Here is an 18,881-nt window from a genome sequence, read left to right on the forward strand (position 1 = left end):
CAGAGTGGTTTTAATAGGCTCCCTTTCTTCCCTCGATACAACTTGGAACAGAACAAACTGCTCTGCTGAAACATCTCTTCTCCGTACAAGACAAGCAGAGGCAAAAACTTACTATTTTTGCTGAGAAAAAGGCTCTCGACAGCCTGACAAGATATGTTCTGACTCATATCTAGGTAAGGTCCCTTAGAAGGTGGAACTCCATCAGCATCAGCTGAGACTGCTGGCCCAGGTATTCCCAGGTCACAGAGCAGACACATGCCTGCCCTCCGGTGACCTGAGACCTGGGCTAGGCAGTCTGCTTTTTTTGTTTTGGGATATAGCAAAGTGGAGGCTGTAGTCTGAGGCAAGAGTTTATTGTGGGAGAACCCTTTGTGAGGTGGGGAATGGTCCAGGCAGCAGGAAGCAGCCCTCTGAAGGTCACTCTGAAGAGACTGTTGACCACTCGGCAGTGGTGCTGACAGACCCTGCCCCGCTGCTCCTCACTGTCCTCCAAGATGAGTCCTAAGTGAGCTGCGTGGGTCAGAGAGAGGGACCCGGAGCGTTTGTCCCTTGGAAGCGGGGGTTGATAGTGGTTGTGATGGCACTTTTGTAGAGAGGATTGCTGTCCTGTGGGAAAACATTGCAAACTGTAGGAAAATGTCAGGCTCTCCCCATTACCTAGTTCTGCAAGGCCAACCTAGAACTCAAGCCAGATCTTAGAAGGCCTGGCTATGCTGAGAGAGGGACTTGGGTGGGGGAGCTTCGGAGCTAGTTATGGGTTAGGGAAGCAGAAGGGGGAAGAGAACCCACCAGAGAAGTCAAGGCAGGAAAGCCTAGCAGGTGGCGGTAGGATCTGGCCTCACCTGCTTCCAGCTCAGCTGCTGCTTCTCCTTCTCAAAGCGGCTGTACTCCCGGCGATCATAGATTTCCACGGAGAGCCGGTAAGCCAGGACTAGCCCTAGTCCCACTGCCACGATGCCACCTATGCAGCCCAGTATGATGGCACGGGTGTGGTCTGCTCCCTCTGGTGGGGCCAAGGTAGCAGAGCTGATCCGCAGTGTCCCAGAGTGTCCAGCCTCCCCAGCAGAAGCCCAGGTTGCCCTCCTTCCTAGCGCCTCAGTCTCGTCTCCTCCACCTTTGCCCTGGGTTCACAGCTCTGCTTCAGACCCATTGCCCTTGCGTTCATGCACACCCCCAGTTCTGAGGCTCCGCCCACTTACTCTCGTGGGGTCTCACTCTCAGGGTGACTCCTCCAGCCACATTCTCCACCAGGAAGAAGAACAGCTGGCTGTCCAGTGTCCTCTCTTTGCACCAGCCATCATCCAAATTAGGGACCAAGGCCAAGGTCACATTCACATCGGCACAGGCCACGCTGCAGTTGGCTGCCAGGGGACCAGTGCCAAAGGCGGCACATTCCGCACAATCCCTGCCCGGTGAATGCCAGTGAGTTCCCATCTGGGCAGCTGTTACCTACTAGCCCTCCCCCACACACCCTCAAGGAGAACAGGCAGGCAGGAGGAGTTCTTAGCAAGCCTCACCTGTATTGCTCACATGGTGACTTGCAGCCTAGACACTGGTCACACAGGGCTCCGTAGTAGCCATCCTGGCACTGGCAACGGTTGCATCTGCAGTGTCCATGCCCACTGCAGAACCCTCCTTCAGGACTGACACAACCGTCCACATTCTCACTGCACTCACACGCTCTGCCGGTGCGGTTGGTGTGACAGTGGCACACTCCACATTGGCAGTGTCCAAAGCCTGGGGAAGAGCCATGCACAGGGTGACCATTCTCACACAGTCGGCACAGCATGCCACTCCAGGCCATCTGCACTGTGCCAGGCCAGCTGAAGTGCCCCAGGAGCCCCTCCCGCCCCTCCCACCTCCCACCCAGTACCTCCGCAGAGGATGCCCTCGTGCCGTTCACAGCTGGCATCATCACACTCGCACAGACGCCCAGAGCTCTGTCCGTTGCAGCTGCACCGTCCACACTGGCATCGCCCCTTCCCGCTGCAGAGAGGCCCTGTCCCATTGGGGGCCCGGCAGCCAGATTCCAGATCTGGGGAGGACAGTTCCGCCTCAGAGCACTCACACAGCTGACCAAGGCGGCCAGGGGCACAGCTGGGAGGGAAAGCAGAGAGAGATGGGTCAGACCATCTCTGGCCTGTCTCCCAAGAGCCTCTAGGCCAGTGGTTCTCAACCCGTGGGTCACGACCTTTGAGAGTCAAACGACCCTTTCACAAGAGTTGCTTTAGGTCATGGGGAAGCCCAGATATTTACATTATGATTCATAACAGCCACAAAATTACAGTTGTGAAATAGCAACAAAAGTAATTTTATGGTTCGGGGGGATTACCGCAATATGAGGAAACTATTAAAAGCTAACACAGCATCAGGAAGGTTGAGAGCCACTGCTCTAGACCCATGTTCTCCAGGGAGATGGAGACAGAGTAACTGGAACAATACGAGGCTACAGTAGGGGGCCAAGGGTGGAGGGAGGAAAAAGTGGAGGGATTCGGGTCAAGGTGAAGGCCTTGGCATATATGGGAAGCTTCTTTGGAGCATGACATTCAGATGGAGTCCTAAGGTGTCTAGGACACTCCAGGGGGCAGGAAGCAAAGGAGGAGGGATGCAAGGAGAGGGTCATGGGGGCCAAAGGAGCATGGAGAGCCCTCCCTCACCTGCATATCCCGCACTGAAGGTCCCCCTGGCCATCGCTGCAGTGGGGAGCGTGGGGCTGGGTGTCACTACAGTTACAGTCGCACAGTGTGTGTAACTCCACAGTTAACTCTTCTGAGAAGCCAAGGGCCCAGAGCCGTAGGAGATGAGGCTCTGGGAGGCACTGAGTGACTTGAAGAGTAACCCAGAAGTCTACCTGAAGATAGGAGGACCAGACAAAGTTATACACACCCTCGTGTGCATGCGCACGCGCGCGCGCGTGCGCACACACACACACCCAAGCTATACACATCCTCATGTGTGCACACACACACCTCTAAGCCCACTGACCATGCAGTAAATTAAGAATGAGTGGAAGCCTACCCCTCCTCTCCATGGCTGCCCCCATATATTTTCCTGCTTCTGTTTCCCACCTTTATGCCTCTATCCCTGCTGGCTGGCCGGCTCTTACCGTCTGGTTGACTCGGATGTTACTGCACTGTCCCCGGTCCCCAGCCTCACCCTCCCTCTTCTCAGAACCCCTACAGTGAGATTCAAAAGAGATGTTGGCTCCAGGAGGGAGTGAGGAGTGTTCAAGAGTCACAGTGGATGACAGGCTCTGTGGAAAGGGAGGGAGGAGGGAGCCATGTGACAGCAGCACCCCGCCCACAAGGCACCCCACTTTCTACCCTCCTGTTCACTCCTAGGTCTGCTTATATCTCTCTCCTGCACCCAGGGGCTCCTCCCATGCTCCCAGTTAGAAGTCATTTCTGAAGAAGGACCATCCTGGACTACCCAGGAGCCAGAGGCCTCAGCTGTAGCACAGCAGCCTATGAAATGACCGTCAACCCAAATCAGGACACGCGCGCGGCCTGTGTGTGTAAGATCTAACGTCAGACTTTTTTCAGTATGTTTACTCTGGAAAGGCCAACACTGTCTCAAGATTTTGCACCATGGTTAAGAGATTTGTCTTCGGGGGCTGAAAAGTCGGCTCAGCGGTTAAGAGCACTGACTGCTCTTCCAGGGGACCTGGGTTTAATTCCCAGCACCCACATGGCAGCTCACAGCTGTCTGTAACTCCAGTTCCAAGGGATCCCACATACAGACATACATGCAGGCAAAACACCAATGTATATAAAACAAAATAAATAAACAAATAAAAAGATTTGTCTTTGGTAGGGAGTGATTTGAATTGAATCCAGTAGGCTAGGCAAGCAGCCACTGAGTTATACAGCTCCAATCATCTCACCAAGATTGAGGACACATCTTTGTTATGTATTGAGAAAGGGTCTCCTGTGGCCTAAACTGACCTCAAGAATTCCTGATCCTTCTGCCTCTGCTTCCCCAGTGTGAAATTATAGGAATATGACACCACATCCAGATAATAATAATCTCTTACTATCGAGAACCCTACAGTCGGGCATGGTGTTATACACCTTTAATCTCAGCACTGGGGAAGCCACGGCGGGTGGATCTGTGAGTTCAAGGCCAGCCTGGCTTCCACAGGAGTTCCAGAGAGATGCTGTATTAAAAAAAATAAAATAGAATAGAAAAAGGTCTACAGTCAAGAGCAGAAATGAGACTTAAGCCCAAGAAACAGTGAAAATTCATGAAATTCTGTTTCTGAATTATTACAAATTTAGTACAAGCATGGGGCTCCCCATTCTTTAGGTTTAGTCCTTCCTGGATCTATTTCCTCAATAATAATAATGATAATAATAATAATAATAATAATAATAATAGTAATAATGCGGGTGGGGTGTGGGTCCTGCTTGCACAGGATGGTGACCTAAAGGCAAAGCAAGGGTATGGACTTTTCAAGGTTGCACAGTATCTCCAAATCAAAAGTAAAGGGTTAGCCAGGCTGTGGTAGTGCACACCTTTAAACCAAGCACTTTGGAGGCAGAGGCGGGGAAGATCTCAGAGTTTGAGGCCAGCCTGATCTACAGAGGGAGTTCCAGGACAGCCAGGGCTACACAGAGAAACCCTGGCTCGTAAACAAAATAAAACAAAACAAAAAAGTAAAGGGTTGAGGATGTAGCTCAGTATTAGAATTCATATTCAGTGTACAAGAGACCCTGGATGTAACCTGGATTTAACCCCCAACACTGTATACACTGGGCATGGTAAGACACAACTGTTATCCCAGAGTTCAGAAGCCAGAGGCAGGTGGATTGCTGAAAGTTCAAGGCCAGCCTGATCTACATAGTGAATTCTGGCCAGCCAGAGCTAGATAGCAAGACTCTGTCTCTAAACACTGGGTGGTGGTGGCACCACACCTTTAATCCCAGCACTCGGGAGGCAGAGCCAAGTAGATCTCTGTGAGTTCGAGGCTAGCCTGGTCTAAAAAGCAAGATCCAGGACAGACACCAAAACAACACAGAGAAACCCTATCTCAGAGAAAAAAAAAAATTATCAAAGGGCTGGAGAGATGACTCAGTGGTCTGTTTGTTGAGACAGGGTCTTGGTGTTGGGTTCCCAGGACCCACATCGTCACCCATAACTCTAGTTCCAGGGGATCTAATGCCTCTTCTCACCAGGCATGCACATATATACACGTTAGCAAAACACTCATAAACATAAAATAAAAAGTTAATAATAAATAAATCTTATGGGACCCATGAGACAGCTCAGCAAGTAAAGGCATTTCACTTTCTTTACTTGCTAGATGAGTTAGAGCCCTGGAACTGTCAATGTAAAGGTCGAAAGGGAGAACCAACCCACACACTGACCTCTTGCCTTGATACATGCACCGTGGCATTCATGTGTGCCTACCTTATGTGCACACATGCACATAGACGCATGCGCAAAATAATATATTTAAAAAATTTTCCTCAAACCCATATACATACATGCAGTATTAAATGGAATCAGTGGGTATTTAAAAAAACACCATGAAATTGAGGGGGAAAGTTGTGGGGGTTTAAGAGGGAATTAGAGGGGAGAGAATGAGGAGGTAGATCTGATCTGAACACATTATTTATGCACGAATATTAAATAATTTTAGAATTGTTCTTATTTTATGTGTATGGGTGTTTTGCCTGCATGTATATCTGTGCACCATGTGCACGCAGTCCCCATGAAGGCCAGAAGAGAGCATCAGATGCTCTGAAACCATATTTATAGTTGGTTGTGAGCCAACAGGTGGGCTCTGGGAACAAAAACCAGGTCCTCTGGAAGAGCAGCCATTGCTCTTAAATATTGAGCCATCTCTCTGGGTCCCCATAAATATTCTTTAAATTAGTGAAAAGAGATAAAGTTATGTCAAGTACGGGATATAGCTCAGTGGCAGGGTGTTTGCCTAGGCCCAGGCAAGGCCTTAGGCTCAATCCTCAATATGGCAACAATTTAAATATATTTGTGAATGTGAATCTATGAACTGCTGATGGCGGCCATGTGCAAACTGTAGCCTGCTTAGTTATGCCCTGACACCCGAGGACCCCTCCTCCCTTGCCCCGCCCTGCCATTGCCCACCCACCACTGTCCCCTCACATCATAAGCATCCATGATGAGCTGCACCACATTGCCAGAGTCTTCACTCAGCTCGCCAACAGCAGACTTGGGAATCAGCTGGCTCAGCTCCTGCGTTGTAAGGAAGGGAGGGAGGGATAAATAAAGCTTGAAAAGAATGGGCCCTTGGGGGTCTGGAAAGAGTGACTTGGGAAGAACAGGGTGCGGGATTAAGAAAGATTGGGCTGGGATGGGAGGTCTTTACTCAGAGCTCTCACCTGATAAACTGGCAGTGTTGGGCTGGTCACAGCAAATATAGGCTGGATGTTCGCTGCAGTGAGGGCCTGGGCTATTTGACCCACAGAGGGGTAGTCCTGAGGTAGGGAAGGGAACAAATGACTGTAGCTCGTCTCCCTTTAGTGTGCCATATACTCTCAGAAAATAAAAATAAAAATAATAATAATAAATAAATAAAGCAAGGAGGACTCAGTTCTACCAGTAGGAGGAGCCCTGGAGGCTGGGCAGACCAAGGAGGTAGGAGTGAATGGTGGGTAGTGAGGGTGCGGGGTGGAGTGGGGGTAGGGTGGGGAGTGAGGGTGCGGGGTGGGGTAGGGGTGGGGTGGGGAGTGAGGGTGCGGGGTGGGGTGGGGGTGGGGTGAGGTGGGTGGGGGTGGGGTGGTGGTGGGGTGGTGTGTGTGTGTGTGTGTTCTTGTCAGGGCAGCTAGGGACTCAGAGGAGGGGCAGTGTTACAGGATGCAGGATGCTTTTCCAGTGAGTATAAGACAAGAAGGAGATACTGCTCAGATGAGAAGAAGGCTGGGGCGAGGGTCGACTCACAAACTCTGCACTGTGGACATAGACGCCATTGCTGTCCAAATGGCAGCGCCCATCACTAGGCATGAAAATGCCACCCAATTTCCCATCCCCAGCTGTGTGGAATGTGTCGTCTGAAGTGAACACCAGAAGTCGGGACACATTTCTCCAGCCAATCTGCTCCTGAGGGGAAAGGAGGCAGGCAATGTGTATAACGGGGCATGGCACTTGAGCTATCCCAGTCAAAGAAATCGGTGAGAAATAGGTCGGTTTGTCCCTTTCTCTGTCTCTAAGTCCCTGTTCCAAGCTCTCTGAACCCTCTCCCCAAACAAGTCTGCTGTTCATGGAGGTCCTCTTGTAAATTAGGGAAAGTGCCTCTTTCTCAAGGTAGATAAACCATCCAGCCTACCAGACAACCTGCTGAGATAAACGTGCAGACCACAGTGAGATGGTTGTACGCATCACACATCCACCACAGACAGTCCCTTCCCCAGACAGCTCCTGGGACTCAGATCCTGACCCCATTTCCTCACCTGGCAGAGGGCAGCCTGCAAAATGGCATCAAAGCCGCCTTCAGGCGAGTCCAGGTTGCCAGAGACATTCTGGCGCCCCACCTCTCTCTCAAAGGCTTGAGCGTCCCCAGTGAGGGACAGCACATGGTGGAAGCTGAAGGGAGGTTGACAGCGCTCCAGGCGGCTGGGACACGGATGGTGAAGCTTGGAGGGCACTGTGCTTACAAAGGGCAGCACTGTTTTGTCCACGAAGGAGCCAAAACCTGAGAGCAAGGAGCAAGGAGGCTGTGCCTGAGGTCACAAGGCACCAGCAGAAGAGTCACTGCTAAATACTCAGATAGGAGGGTGCATCTAGAAGGCAGGGACCCGGCACCCGGCAAGGGCAAAACTGTGGCACCACCAGCTCATGAAGGTGCAGATGAGGAGATGAAGAGGAGGAGCCAAAAGGGGCAAGCCAGGCTTCCTGGAGGCTAAGGAAGCCAGAGTCAAGGGTGTAGAAGCAGCGGGTGGCAACAGAGGAGGAGCTTTTGAGCAAAGCGGGGAAAATCACTACAGAACGTGGAGCGGGAACATTGCACTAGGCTGTCCAAAAGACACTGGGTTGAGACGGTAGCATAAGGGCAATGTCCACGTTGGCAGCTGTCTGTCTGAACCATCTCTTAAGATTCTGAGCCTCAGCTAGCCCTCTCTGTCTAGCAAGGAGTTCGTTCTCCTATGGTCAGTCCAAAATCCCCTCGAGCTTACATCTAAATGAGTGTCTCTTGGGAGAGATGCAATGGCATGATCAGGCCTGTTAAACGCTGGGAGAGTCTAAGGCGATGGTAGATGCTAAAAGCAGAGACCAGGGCTGGCAGGGTCTGGGTAGTGAATGCACGCTCACCTATGCGCACAGAATGGGTGACCTCCTGCAACCGGACCAGCAGGGCGTGCCCGAGCTGGCGCACGCGTTCCAGGTCATCCTTCATTGAGTAGCTCAGGTCCATAAGGTAATAGAGGTCCACCGGGTATCCCGCAGCTCGGAGAAAGCGGACCCGGAATTTCTGTGGTTCCCCTGATAGACAAAGAGGGGCTTGACTCAGCAGCCCCGTGCATTCGAGGCCCAGCCCACACATCCACCCCGAACCACCCGAGACCCACCTGGTCGCAGCGTGACCCGGATCCGCTGCGGGGCCAGCTGGGTGGCCCCCTCGCCACGGTCTCCCTGGCTGAGCGGCTTGTCCTGCAGCACCTCCTGGTGGCCGCGCGGCTCCTCCAGTTCCTGCTCGGGGCACCCGCGGGCCAGTAGCTCCTCTCGCCGCGCGCAGCGCCGTGCCTCTGCCTCCCCGGAGGCGGTGAAGTTCTGTGGCCCAGGAGGAGGCGCATTGGAACCCCAGCCCCCACAGCCCTTCAGCCCGACTACCAACACCACCCTGCAAACGCCGCCGCTTGCAATCACCTGTCCACGGCACTCTGATCTCAGCCAGCTTCCCTGAGCCCTGATTTATTCTCACGTCCACTTACCTCCACAGCTACTGTGAACACAGTTCTTTCTTCACCAGCGCCCCACATCCTGTAGCAGTTCTCCCCACACACCCCACCCTGTCTCGTAATATCAGCTCCCCTTCCCACAGCCACCCACTAGCCCCTCTCATTAGAGCCACAGACTTCCTGTTGAGATCTCAGAGCCCTCAAGGCTACAGGAAAAAGGACTTGGTTGTCCAACTTCCCCTGCATAATCAGATCAAAATGGGAAGGGGGTCAGTCACACCCAGTTTCTGGGAAGAAGGAGGATAGACAGAAAAAGGCATGCACGTGAACACACACACACATGATGATGTCTGGTACCCTACACTGACTGGAAAGCCACAGGGGAAGGAAATGGTTAGGGCGGCTTCTCAGCTGGCATGGGTGCCAGCCCTTGGTCTAGGGATTGGAGGAGGTAGACACAGACCAGCGGCTGTCCTAAGAGCCTCTCTCTCCAGCCACTGCCTAGGACCTCTGCCTCCCATAAGAGTCCATGTCTTCCAGTTCCACTGTCACTAGCTTCTTGGGCCCTCTGAGCAGCTATCTATACACATGGCTACCTATGAGTGTGCCCTATCTCCTACCAAAGCCTGCACTGATCTATCTCTCCATCTTCTTTCCTGTGAGGGACACTGTTGCTCCTGAGCCTCTCTACAGCTCCTCTGTGAGCACCTCCTTTTTTTAAAGATTTATTTGGGGTTGGGGATTTAGCTTAGTGGTAGAGCACTTGCCTAGCAAGCGCAAGGCCCTCTGGAAAAAATTTAAAAAAAAAAAAATTATTTGTTATATATGCAATATCCTGCCTGCATATATGCCTGCAGGCCAGAAGAGGGCGCCAGATCTCATTACAGATGGTTGTGAGCCACCATGTGGTTGCTGGGAATTGAACTCAGGACCTTCAGAAGAACAGCCAGTGCTCCACTGAGCCATCTCTCCAGCCCCCCTCCTCCCTCCCAGCACCTCCTTTTTAAGGCATTAACAAAGAACAGCTTTGCTTGACCAGCAAGGAATACACACTTCCCACCATCCTTTGCTCCTCAGGTACCCCAAGCCCTCCCACTGGCCTCCTCCCACCGCTCTCCTCTTAAGCCCACAGGTTTTTGGAAGTCATCACTTACTTCGATCTCCACGCCAAGTTGCAGACTGGGACATAATAATCTGTACATACATGCCCGAGACAGACTCAGAAGCCCTGTCATGCACTTTCTACTACAAAGTGATTATCTCTCCAAATAGACAAGGTCTCACTCACTGTGTAGCCCTGGCTGTCCTGGAACTCACTATGTAGACCAGGTTGGTTTTGAACTCACAGAGATCCGGCTGTTCTGCTTCTGCCAGTGCTGGGATTAAAAGCGTGCACCACTATCCCTGACCTTTGGAGATAATTGCTTTCAGGTGAAGTCATGAGTGTGGGACCCTTGTGATGAGGTGTGCCCTTTTAAGATGTGACAGCTGGGGCTGGAGAGGTGGCTGAATGGTGAGGAGCACTTACTGTTCTTTCAGAGAGCCTAAGTTCAGTTGCTAGCTCCCACATGGTGGTTCACAACCAGTAACTCCGGTTCCAAAGGATCCAACACTCTCTTCTGACCTCCATAGGTGCCTGCACACACATGGTGCACATCCACATACTCATGCACACACACATACACATAAAATAAATAAATATTTGTAAAAGAATTGGCAGCTGAGGACCCCCCTCCCTAAACCCCAATTCCCATGTAATAACATAGCAAGAAAGTAGCCCATCTCTAAGCTAGGAAAAATCACTCCAAACGAGTCAGCATTTTGTTCTTGTTTTCCCCAGTCTCTCGAATCATAAGAAATATGTTTCTGTTATTTAAGACATTCCGTCAATGACATTTTGTCACAGGACGCTTAACTGGCCAATACATACATAAGCACGAATTCCCACAGGGACATCCTCCTCTGAGCTCGTAGGTTACAGGCTCTTTCATATATGCCCAGAAACTTGCACACACATGAGTCACACATACCCAGAAAGATCACAAATATGCCCACACCACACACACGTATGTCCAGGCTGTGCACTCGTACACACGTGGTTCAAGGGCCACAGACACATCTTTACCAGTTGTTTGCACCAGGCACAGCTGGGATGTGACAGGATGCACTTCTGGCAGGAAGGAGCTGGCTGGCAGGATCCTGTCCGAGGCAAGTCAGTATCCCCCCATTCTGTGGCCTTCTCTGAAGATGTGATCTTGGTATCCAACTCACTCTCACCTCCACACAGAACCAGCAGGAAAACGAGAACAGTTGATTTATCCACCATGGCCTGTAATGGGATATAAAGACAGACATGTACATGAATCCTCAGGGAGGGCCCCAAGCTCTCGTCCTCTAAACTTAGCTTGTGGTTAGTTACCCTGCTGAACTTTACTCCAACTCCATGTCTCTCCTGAGAGTTTCACATCCTCCTATGGATCCAGCAGCTTTTTCAAAATGTAGGGAAGTGGCAGGTACCAGAGCAGAGGGGGGGGGGTCTCAGAGACCCGTGTTCCTCTGTACACACTTCAGGTACCCAGTGTGGACAGAGCTGCAGAGACGGCTCAGTGGTTAAGGGCACTGGGTGCTCTTCCAGGGGATGCCCTCCCATCCTGGGCTCCATTCCTAGCACCCACATGGCATGCCAGCTCACAACTTTTGTAACTCCAAGAGCACCAGGCACACATGTGACACACAGACATACATGCAGTAAAAACACCCATAGTCAAAAAATGAAAATAAATGCCATCGTATTTAAAAACAGAAGAGGGGTACACACTGTTTTTCTGGAGTCCTTTTCCCATCCTATTTCAGGCAGATTACAGCCTACCTGTAACACCATCTCCAGGGTATTTGACACCTCTGGCCTCCATGGGCACCTGCACACATGTGCACCTACTCACATCAGGTACACACACATACACATTTAAAAAAAAAAAAAAAGAGCCAGGGGTAGTAGCACATGTGGGAGGCAGAGGCAAGGGGATCTCTGTGAGTTTGAGGCCAGCCTGGTCTTCAAAGCAAGTTACAGGCAAGGCAGGTCTCCTTGGGAGACCTCTCTCAAAAACAAATAAGAAGGGAGGGAGGAAGGGAAGGAGGGAGGGAAGGAGGGAGGGAGGGAGGGAGGGAGGAGGGTGAGGGGTTCTGCAGCTGTAAAGACTAGACCCAGATCCCTTCACCAATGTTCCAAGCTGCAGTGAAGGTAGAACCAAATGGGACTCACCAGACTCTTTCCCACTCAGATCCCTCACTGGCTCTGTAGCATGTCAATCACTTCCCCGCCCCACCCCCTGGGCCTCAGTCTCCACATTTGTAAGTGGAGCAGTTGAATAAATAATCTGACAGCCTTGAAGTCTGAATAATAAGCAAATGGAGAATATTTCCATTTCTTTTATTTCCAAGAGGAAAGGGGGTGCAGATGAGGGAGTGTGGTCAGGGAAGGGTGGTCCCACACAGTAGACACAGTAGCCCAGAGGAGGGCGGCTACTAAGAAGAAATTCTTGTTGATGTTGGAATTTATATTTTATTTTGTTATTATGTCTGTGCACCATGTGTGTCCCTGGCGTCTTTGGAGGGTAGAGGAGAGCATGGATCCCCTTGAAGTGAAGTTGTAGATAGTGGTGAGCGGCCATGGGAACCAAACCCAAGTCCTTGAGAAGAGCCAGTGCTCTTAACTGATGAGCCATCTCTTCAGCCTGATATTTTTAGTTTTGTTTTGTGTTTTATGCTTGTTTGTTTAACGGGTAGTAGGGAGCATGCACATGTCATAGCATGTGGGTGGAGGCCAGACGACATCAGGCTCAGCTGCAGGCATCTTTGCTTACTAAGCTAGCTCTCCAGTTGTTTTCTATTGTTGCTTTTATTTTGCTGTTTTGGAGACAGGGACCTGGCTGGCCTGATCTCACTGCACAGCCCAGGCTGGGTTTGAACTCAAGGCAATCCTGCTTTTCCCTCTCAGGTGCTAGGATGATGGGTCTGAGTTCTGTGGCTGGGAGTGTAGTTCAATGGTAGAAAGTGTGACTATGTGTGAGGGCCTAGATTATACTGCAAAATTAATTAATTAGTTAATTTTAAAAATTGAACAGGCCTGCTGGGTGGTGTTAGCAATCCCAGCACTCAGGAGGCAGAGGCAGGTAGATCTCTGCGAATTCGAGGCCAGCCTGGTCTACAGAGTGAGTTCCAGGAAAGGCACAAAGCCACACAGAGAAACCCTGCCTCAAAAAGTAAATAAATAAATAAATTTTAATTTAGTTAATAAAAGTAAAAATTGGTACCAGGTGGTAGTGGCGCATGCTTTTAATCCCAGCCTTTGGGAGGAGGAGGCAGGTGGACCTCCGTGAGTTTGAGGCCAGCTAGTCTATGGAGCAAATTCCAGGACAGGCTCTAAAAAAAAAAAAGAAAAATTGAACAGGCAATCTATTACTGTGATTCAAAATAAAAACATTAGATATGGCAGTGCATGCCTGTCATCCCATTGAATGTGGAGGCCAGACTAGACTACATGAGACCCTGTTTAAAAAATTGGTTTAGCCGCGTGGTGGTGGCGGCGCATGCCTGTAATCCCAGCACTCGGGAGGCAGAGCCAAGCAGATCTCTGTGAGTTCGATGCCAGCCTGGTCTACCAAGTGAGTTCCAGGACAGGCACAAAGCTACACAGGGAAACCCTGTTTCGAAAAACAAAAAAAAAAACAAATTTTTTTTTTGGTTTAATCAGGGGGCTGGAGAGATGGCCCAAAGGGTTGAGAGCACCGACTGCTCTTCAGAGGACCCGGGTTCAATTCCCAGCACCCACATGGCCGCTCACACCTGTCCAGTTCCAGGGCAGATCTCTGGGAGTTCAAGACTGGTGTACAGAGTGAGTTCCAGGACACCCAGGGCTGTTATACAAAGAAATCCTGTCTTGAAAAAGCAAAACAAAAAACAAAAATTAATCAATTAACTAACCAAAAATAAAGCCTTTGAGGCCAGTCTGGTCTACAGATTGAGCTTCAGGACAGACAGACAGGGCTACACAGAGAAACCCTGTCTTGAAAAATAAATAAACAAACTAATAAATAAATAAAGCCACATTAATCACAACAGTGTGGTGCTGACATAAAACTAGGCATCTGAATCAATGGACTAGATTTGAGGCTGCAGGCCAGGTGTGATGGCATTCAGGAGGCAGCACTTGGGAGGCAGAGGCAGGTGGATCTCCATGAGTTCAAGGCCATCCTGGTCTACATAAGGACTTCCAGGCCAGTCGGGGCTACAGAGAGAGATCTTGTCTTTAAGAAAAAAGAAAAAAAAAAAGGCAGAGAGGAGGAGAAAGAGACGGAAGGTGAGAAAAGAAGGGAAGGGAGGAGGGAAGAAGGAAGGCCATCCACCTATGGCAAATGGATTTTTGAAAAAGGTGCCCAACCATTCGATAGGGGAAAATGGCCTTCAACCAACAGTGCCAGGATGATGAGGTACCCACATATGAAGGAATGAGGACCTCTATCCCATACAAATGTAAATGGAAAACAGATTTTTAAACTTTTATTTTTGCACGTGGGTGTTTTGCCTGCATGTATACCTGTGTTCTGTGTGTGCTCCTGGTGCTCTCAGAGGCTAGAAAAGAATGTCAGGTCCCCTGGAACTAGAGTTATAGATGGTTGTGAACTGCCGTGTGGGTGCTGGAAAATCAAACCCAGATCCCCTGAAAGAACAGCCAATGCCTTTAGCCACTGAACCATTTCTCTGGCCCCAAAATAAGATTTTCTGGTTTGTTTTTGGTTTTTGCCTTTTTTTTTTTTTTTTTTTTTTTTTTGAGACAGGGTTTCTGTTTGGCCTAGAACTCACTCTGTAGACCAGGCTGGCCTCAAACTCAGAGATCTGCCTGCCTCTGCCTCCCAAGTGCTGGGATTAAAGACATGTGCCACCACTGCCCGGCCTGTCTCAAAATTCCTAATTTAATTTGAAATAAGGAATTTCCATATAAATTCCCATTGTATGGATAAACTAAGTAGTGGTTGACCAGTTCTGTAATGATGGGCGTTACATTCAATTACCTGAGGTCTAATGAATGTCGCTCAATAGTACAGCCTTGCCTAGCTAGCATATTCAAATCTCAACTCCACATAAAAACTTAATAGTTTCTTTTTTAATCTTTATTTTAAAATTTTTAGTGGACTTATTCTTTTTATTTTACGTATATTTTTCTGCATGTGTATCTATGTACTACATGTGTGCTTATGTCCTTTGAGGTCAGAAGAGGGCATCAGCTCCCTTGAGACCAGAGTTGTGGATGATTGTTAACTAATATGTGGATGCTGGGATCAAACCCAGGTCCTCTGGAGGAGCAACAAGTGCTCTTAACCACTGAGCCATCTCTCCAACCTCAAAAACTGAATAGTTTTTAATTGCCTAGTATGACAAATAATGACACAGGAAAACACATGCTCTCACCATGTCACGTGTGTGCAGATGACTCTCTAGGAACCCTCTGGAAGATATGTGGTATCAGCAGGCAGCCATCACTTATTTGCAACATTGGATAAGTATTGACAACATAAGCTCCCTCGGGATTGTCCCTTGGCCACCAGTATCGTACAAGAGCCTGCCAGAAAGCATCCACATTCTCCTCAGCCTGGGTCCAGACTCAGGTACCGACGCTCTCCAGGGGGTCTCTCCAGGGGGTCTAGGGAAGGGTGGGGTATTGAGCCGTTGAACACCCCATCCTGCTCACAACCCTATGTGACCTCAGGTGGGTGTAGTACATCACAGAACTTCTGCTCTCAGGGAGAGGCTGACCCCAGGCACAGCCTCAGTGAAACCTCAGACCTGCGTGCTTTCTGTTGTGCTGTGGTCGGGGAGGCTGGAGACTCTGCAGCAAAAAGTTCAGCTTTGACTCATCTCATAGATGGGGCTCCGCTGCCCCCCTCCCCGTTTCCCAAGCTAGAGACCTCAAGTCCACTCATCTCTCCTAAAAGGGGCTCTGAGCTCATAGATGCCCCCCCTTCTCAATCCTGTCCCCTTCTCCCCACCTCGGTGATCCATGCATCTTACCGCCGCCAGCGTCTGTCTCCCCTTTCCTATTATTATTATTATTATTTTTTATACCACTCTGCTGTTTTCTATGCTTCCCACTTCTTTTTCTCTCTAGTCCTAATCAGAGACGGGAAGAACTTTCTACCTCAGGCCCCTCCTTGCAAAGAGAAACTGCAGTCCCCAGCAATGAGTCAAGGACACCCAGGGCACAGGATGGGCCCATGGATTAAGGTTTCTCAAACCTCCTGGCTGAAAAAAATAAATCTTTTTTTATTTTTTTGAGACAAAGATTTTCTATGTAGTCCTTGATGTCCTGGAACTCCCTCTGTAGACTGGGCTGGCTTTGAACTCACAGAGATCTGCCTGCCTCCACTTCCCAAGTGCTGGGATGAGTCACCATGCTCAGCCCAGACCAAATAATCCTTATTCCAATTCTGGAGTCAGTTGTTATTCCACTATATCTCAGAATGAGTCTCAATCAGAGTTATGGTTTGCTTGTTATTCCTTATGAATCTAAGTATAAAAAAAAAAAAAAAAGTTTTTAGGTGCAGAGGATTGAGTTCACTCAAGCATCCCCAGCGAACTAGGAAGCCAGGGCCTCACTCAAGCTATGCCAGTGAACTATGGCCCCAGCCCATAAATAATTAAGTTATGATTGTGACTATGCTTTGACAGTGCTAACTGTCGGTAACGCAAGCTTCGGTAGCTCTGGAATGTGGAGTCTGTGGCCGAGGGGCCAAGTGGGAAAAACATCAAGCTGCAAGGAGAGCATCCAGGGACAGGAGACCATGCTGCTGTAAGCCTTGGCCCACGGGGATCACTCACTCGTAGCATCTCGGTCTATCTCCTTCCCTCCCTCTGGCTCCACAGGGGAAACTAAAGGATGAGTGATAGGAGGCTGTGATACCAGAGAAGGAGATACTGGAATGCAGACAGGGCTTAGAGCCTTTCTCAAGACAGGACAAGGTGCTGGAGAGTCCAGGTCACAGCCTTCTTCCCAAGAGGTAGGGACGAAGTGGGCCTGGGTGAGGAAGGGAGGTGGGTGGGCTGGTGCCCTGGTGGTACTCACAGGTGCTTTCAGAGAAGCTCTTCCTCTGGCGGCCGCGGCACCAGCCTTTGTGTACAGATCTAGAGGCTGCAGAGGAGGAAGTGGTACACGCCCTGGGGGGCGGGGGTGGGGTGGGGGGAACTCTCGGAGGGCAGCTGGTCTAGCAGAAGGTGGAGCAGATAGGAGTGGGCTGGTGGACCCAGGAGTCCCATCACCGAGCATCCTTCATGGGCTAAGCTATGAGTTAGTTATGGGTCACAGGAACCACGCCAGACAGCGGCAGCACCTCCACCCTGCCCCAGTTTCACAGACAGAGATTGAGGCTGGGAGACCAACCAAGGAGAGACCAACTTTGCAAAATGTCACCCAGATAGCAAGGGGCTGGGCTGTAATTTAAATCCATGTCAGCCTCCCTCCAAAACTGATGATCTCTCCAGGCCTCATGGAGGAAAGAGCCAGACAGGAAGAAACAAGAAGCAGACTGTACTGAAAAGGAGGGAACAGAGATGTGCTCCTTTGGAAACCCAGGGACCACTGTGGTGTTGTGATGGCTAAAAATAAATAAATAAATAAACCTTCACCTTATGAATTTTAGGCATCTACCTTGGTACCCACTCACCAGCTGCCCTTGACTCCAGTCCCCGGAAGATAAGTTCACAGCAACCCTGACTCAGGGACCCCCCACCCCAGAAATGTACAGGTGTGAACATCATCTGCTATGTTATGACGTGGCTGGACTTCCATCGCCTGCTGACCACCTGCTCATGCATACACTCAAGGACCATTTTGAGATCTCCTTGACCACCTAATTGTGGCAGAGCGGAACAGCTCTTGGCTTGCTTGTGCAGAAACTCAAGATGTGGTTGCCACCTTTAAAAACCCTTCCCTCCTCCACTTCGGTGGCAGTCTCTAGTTTGGCTCAGAGATTGCTGTCCTGCTGGCAGTATCAATAAATTTAACTAATTGTAATCTGGATTGAGTCAGGGGTCTGGTCCCAGGAATCTCAAACTCCTAACAGTGTCATAGCTGAACCTGGGACTTCTGGAGCCAACCTGCCTGACTTAAGGTCCTGGCTTTCTCTCCCTTAACAGGAAGCAGTAAAACTCCTTAGCTGTTGTCTCTAACCCAGTGGGTCATGACCCCATTGGGGGTGGAAGGACCCATTCACAGGGGTCACCCCAGACCATCGAAGAACATGGGTATTTACATTATGATTCCTAACAGTAGCAAAGTTAGTTACAAAGTAGCAATGAAAATAATTTTTCGGTTGGGGGTGGCCACCACAGGAGGAGCTGTACTAAATAAAGGGTCGCAGCGTTGGGAAAGTTGAGGACCCCTGCGTTAGTCCTTCCTATGGCTACCGTTTCACTGGCCCTCTGGTAAGAATGAGATGGCTTCAATCAATTGTTTACGAGAGACTATCTGGCACAATAAGAGGATGGGGTAGATGGGGGTAGGGTGGGGGTAGATGGGGGTAGGGTGGGGGTAGAAGGGGGTAGGGTGGGGGTAGAAGGGGGTAGGGTGGGGGTAGATGGGGGTAGGGTGGGGGTAGAAGGGGGTAGGGTGGGGGTAGATGGGGGTAGGGTGGGGGTAGAAGGGGGTAGGGTGGGGGTAGAAGGGGGGAGGGTGGGGGTAGAGGGGGGTAGGGTGGGGGTAGAAGGGGTAGGGTGGGGGTAGATGGGGATAGGGTGGGTGTAGAAGGGGTAGGGTGGGGGTAGAAGGGGGTAGGGTGGGTGTAGAAGGGGGTAGGGTGGGGGTAGAAGGGGGTAGGGTGGGTGTAGAAGGGGGTAGGGTGGGTGTAGAAGGGGGTAGGGTGGGGGTAGGGTGGGGGTAGAAGGGGGTAGGGTGGGGGTAGAAGGGGGTAGGGTGGGGGTAGATGGGGGGTAGGATGGGGGATGCAGGTTCAG

The 18,881-nt window shown here is 50.4% G+C and overlaps 1 protein-coding gene across 2 annotated transcripts; it reads right to left on the bottom strand.

The window, feature by feature from the left end:
* Window positions 1–337: 337 nt before the first annotated feature.
* Itgb7 (integrin subunit beta 7) lies at window positions 338–17,071 on the bottom strand. 2 transcript variants are annotated; one of them, XM_036209072.1, is made up of 15 exons: window positions 16,996–17,071; window positions 11,002–11,205; window positions 8,547–8,748; window positions 8,290–8,460; window positions 7,431–7,672; window positions 6,922–7,080; window positions 6,363–6,458; window positions 6,127–6,216; window positions 3,107–3,253; window positions 2,658–2,851; window positions 1,874–2,097; window positions 1,518–1,737; window positions 1,200–1,405; window positions 843–1,003; window positions 338–606 (listed from the first exon to the last, which is right to left on the bottom strand). In XM_036209072.1, the coding sequence occupies exons 2-15, from the start codon at window positions 11,200–11,202 to the stop codon at window positions 520–522; spliced, it is 2,400 nt and encodes a 799-aa protein (XP_036064965.1). In that variant the 5' UTR covers window positions 11,203–11,205; window positions 16,996–17,071; the 3' UTR covers window positions 338–519. The 2 variants fall into 2 exon arrangements, with proteins under 2 accessions (XP_036064965.1, XP_036064966.1); XM_036209073.1 differs by lacking the exon at window positions 6,922–7,080 and having other exon boundaries at window positions 16,996–17,046.
* Between the last annotated feature and the right edge of the window lie 1,810 nt (window positions 17,072–18,881).

Source organism: Onychomys torridus, chromosome 16, assembly GCF_903995425.1.
Source record: "Onychomys torridus chromosome 16, mOncTor1.1, whole genome shotgun sequence".
NCBI lineage: Eukaryota > Metazoa > Chordata > Mammalia > Rodentia > Cricetidae > Onychomys > Onychomys torridus.

Excerpts from the sequence above, each read along its gene's own strand:
- Itgb7 (XM_036209072.1), bottom strand. The coding sequence starts at position 11,202 with ATGGTGGATAAATCAACTGTTCTCGTTTTCCTGCTGGTTCTGTGTGGA. Across the intron at positions 8,749-11,001 it reads GTGCCTGGTGCAAACAACTG|AACTTCACCGCCTCCGGGGA; the intron begins GTAAAGATGTGT and ends CCTGGGCCACAG. Across the intron at positions 1,004-1,199 it reads GAGAGTGAGACCCCACGAGA|AGGGAGCAGACCACACCCGT; the intron begins GTAAGTGGGCGG and ends TGGCCCCACCAG.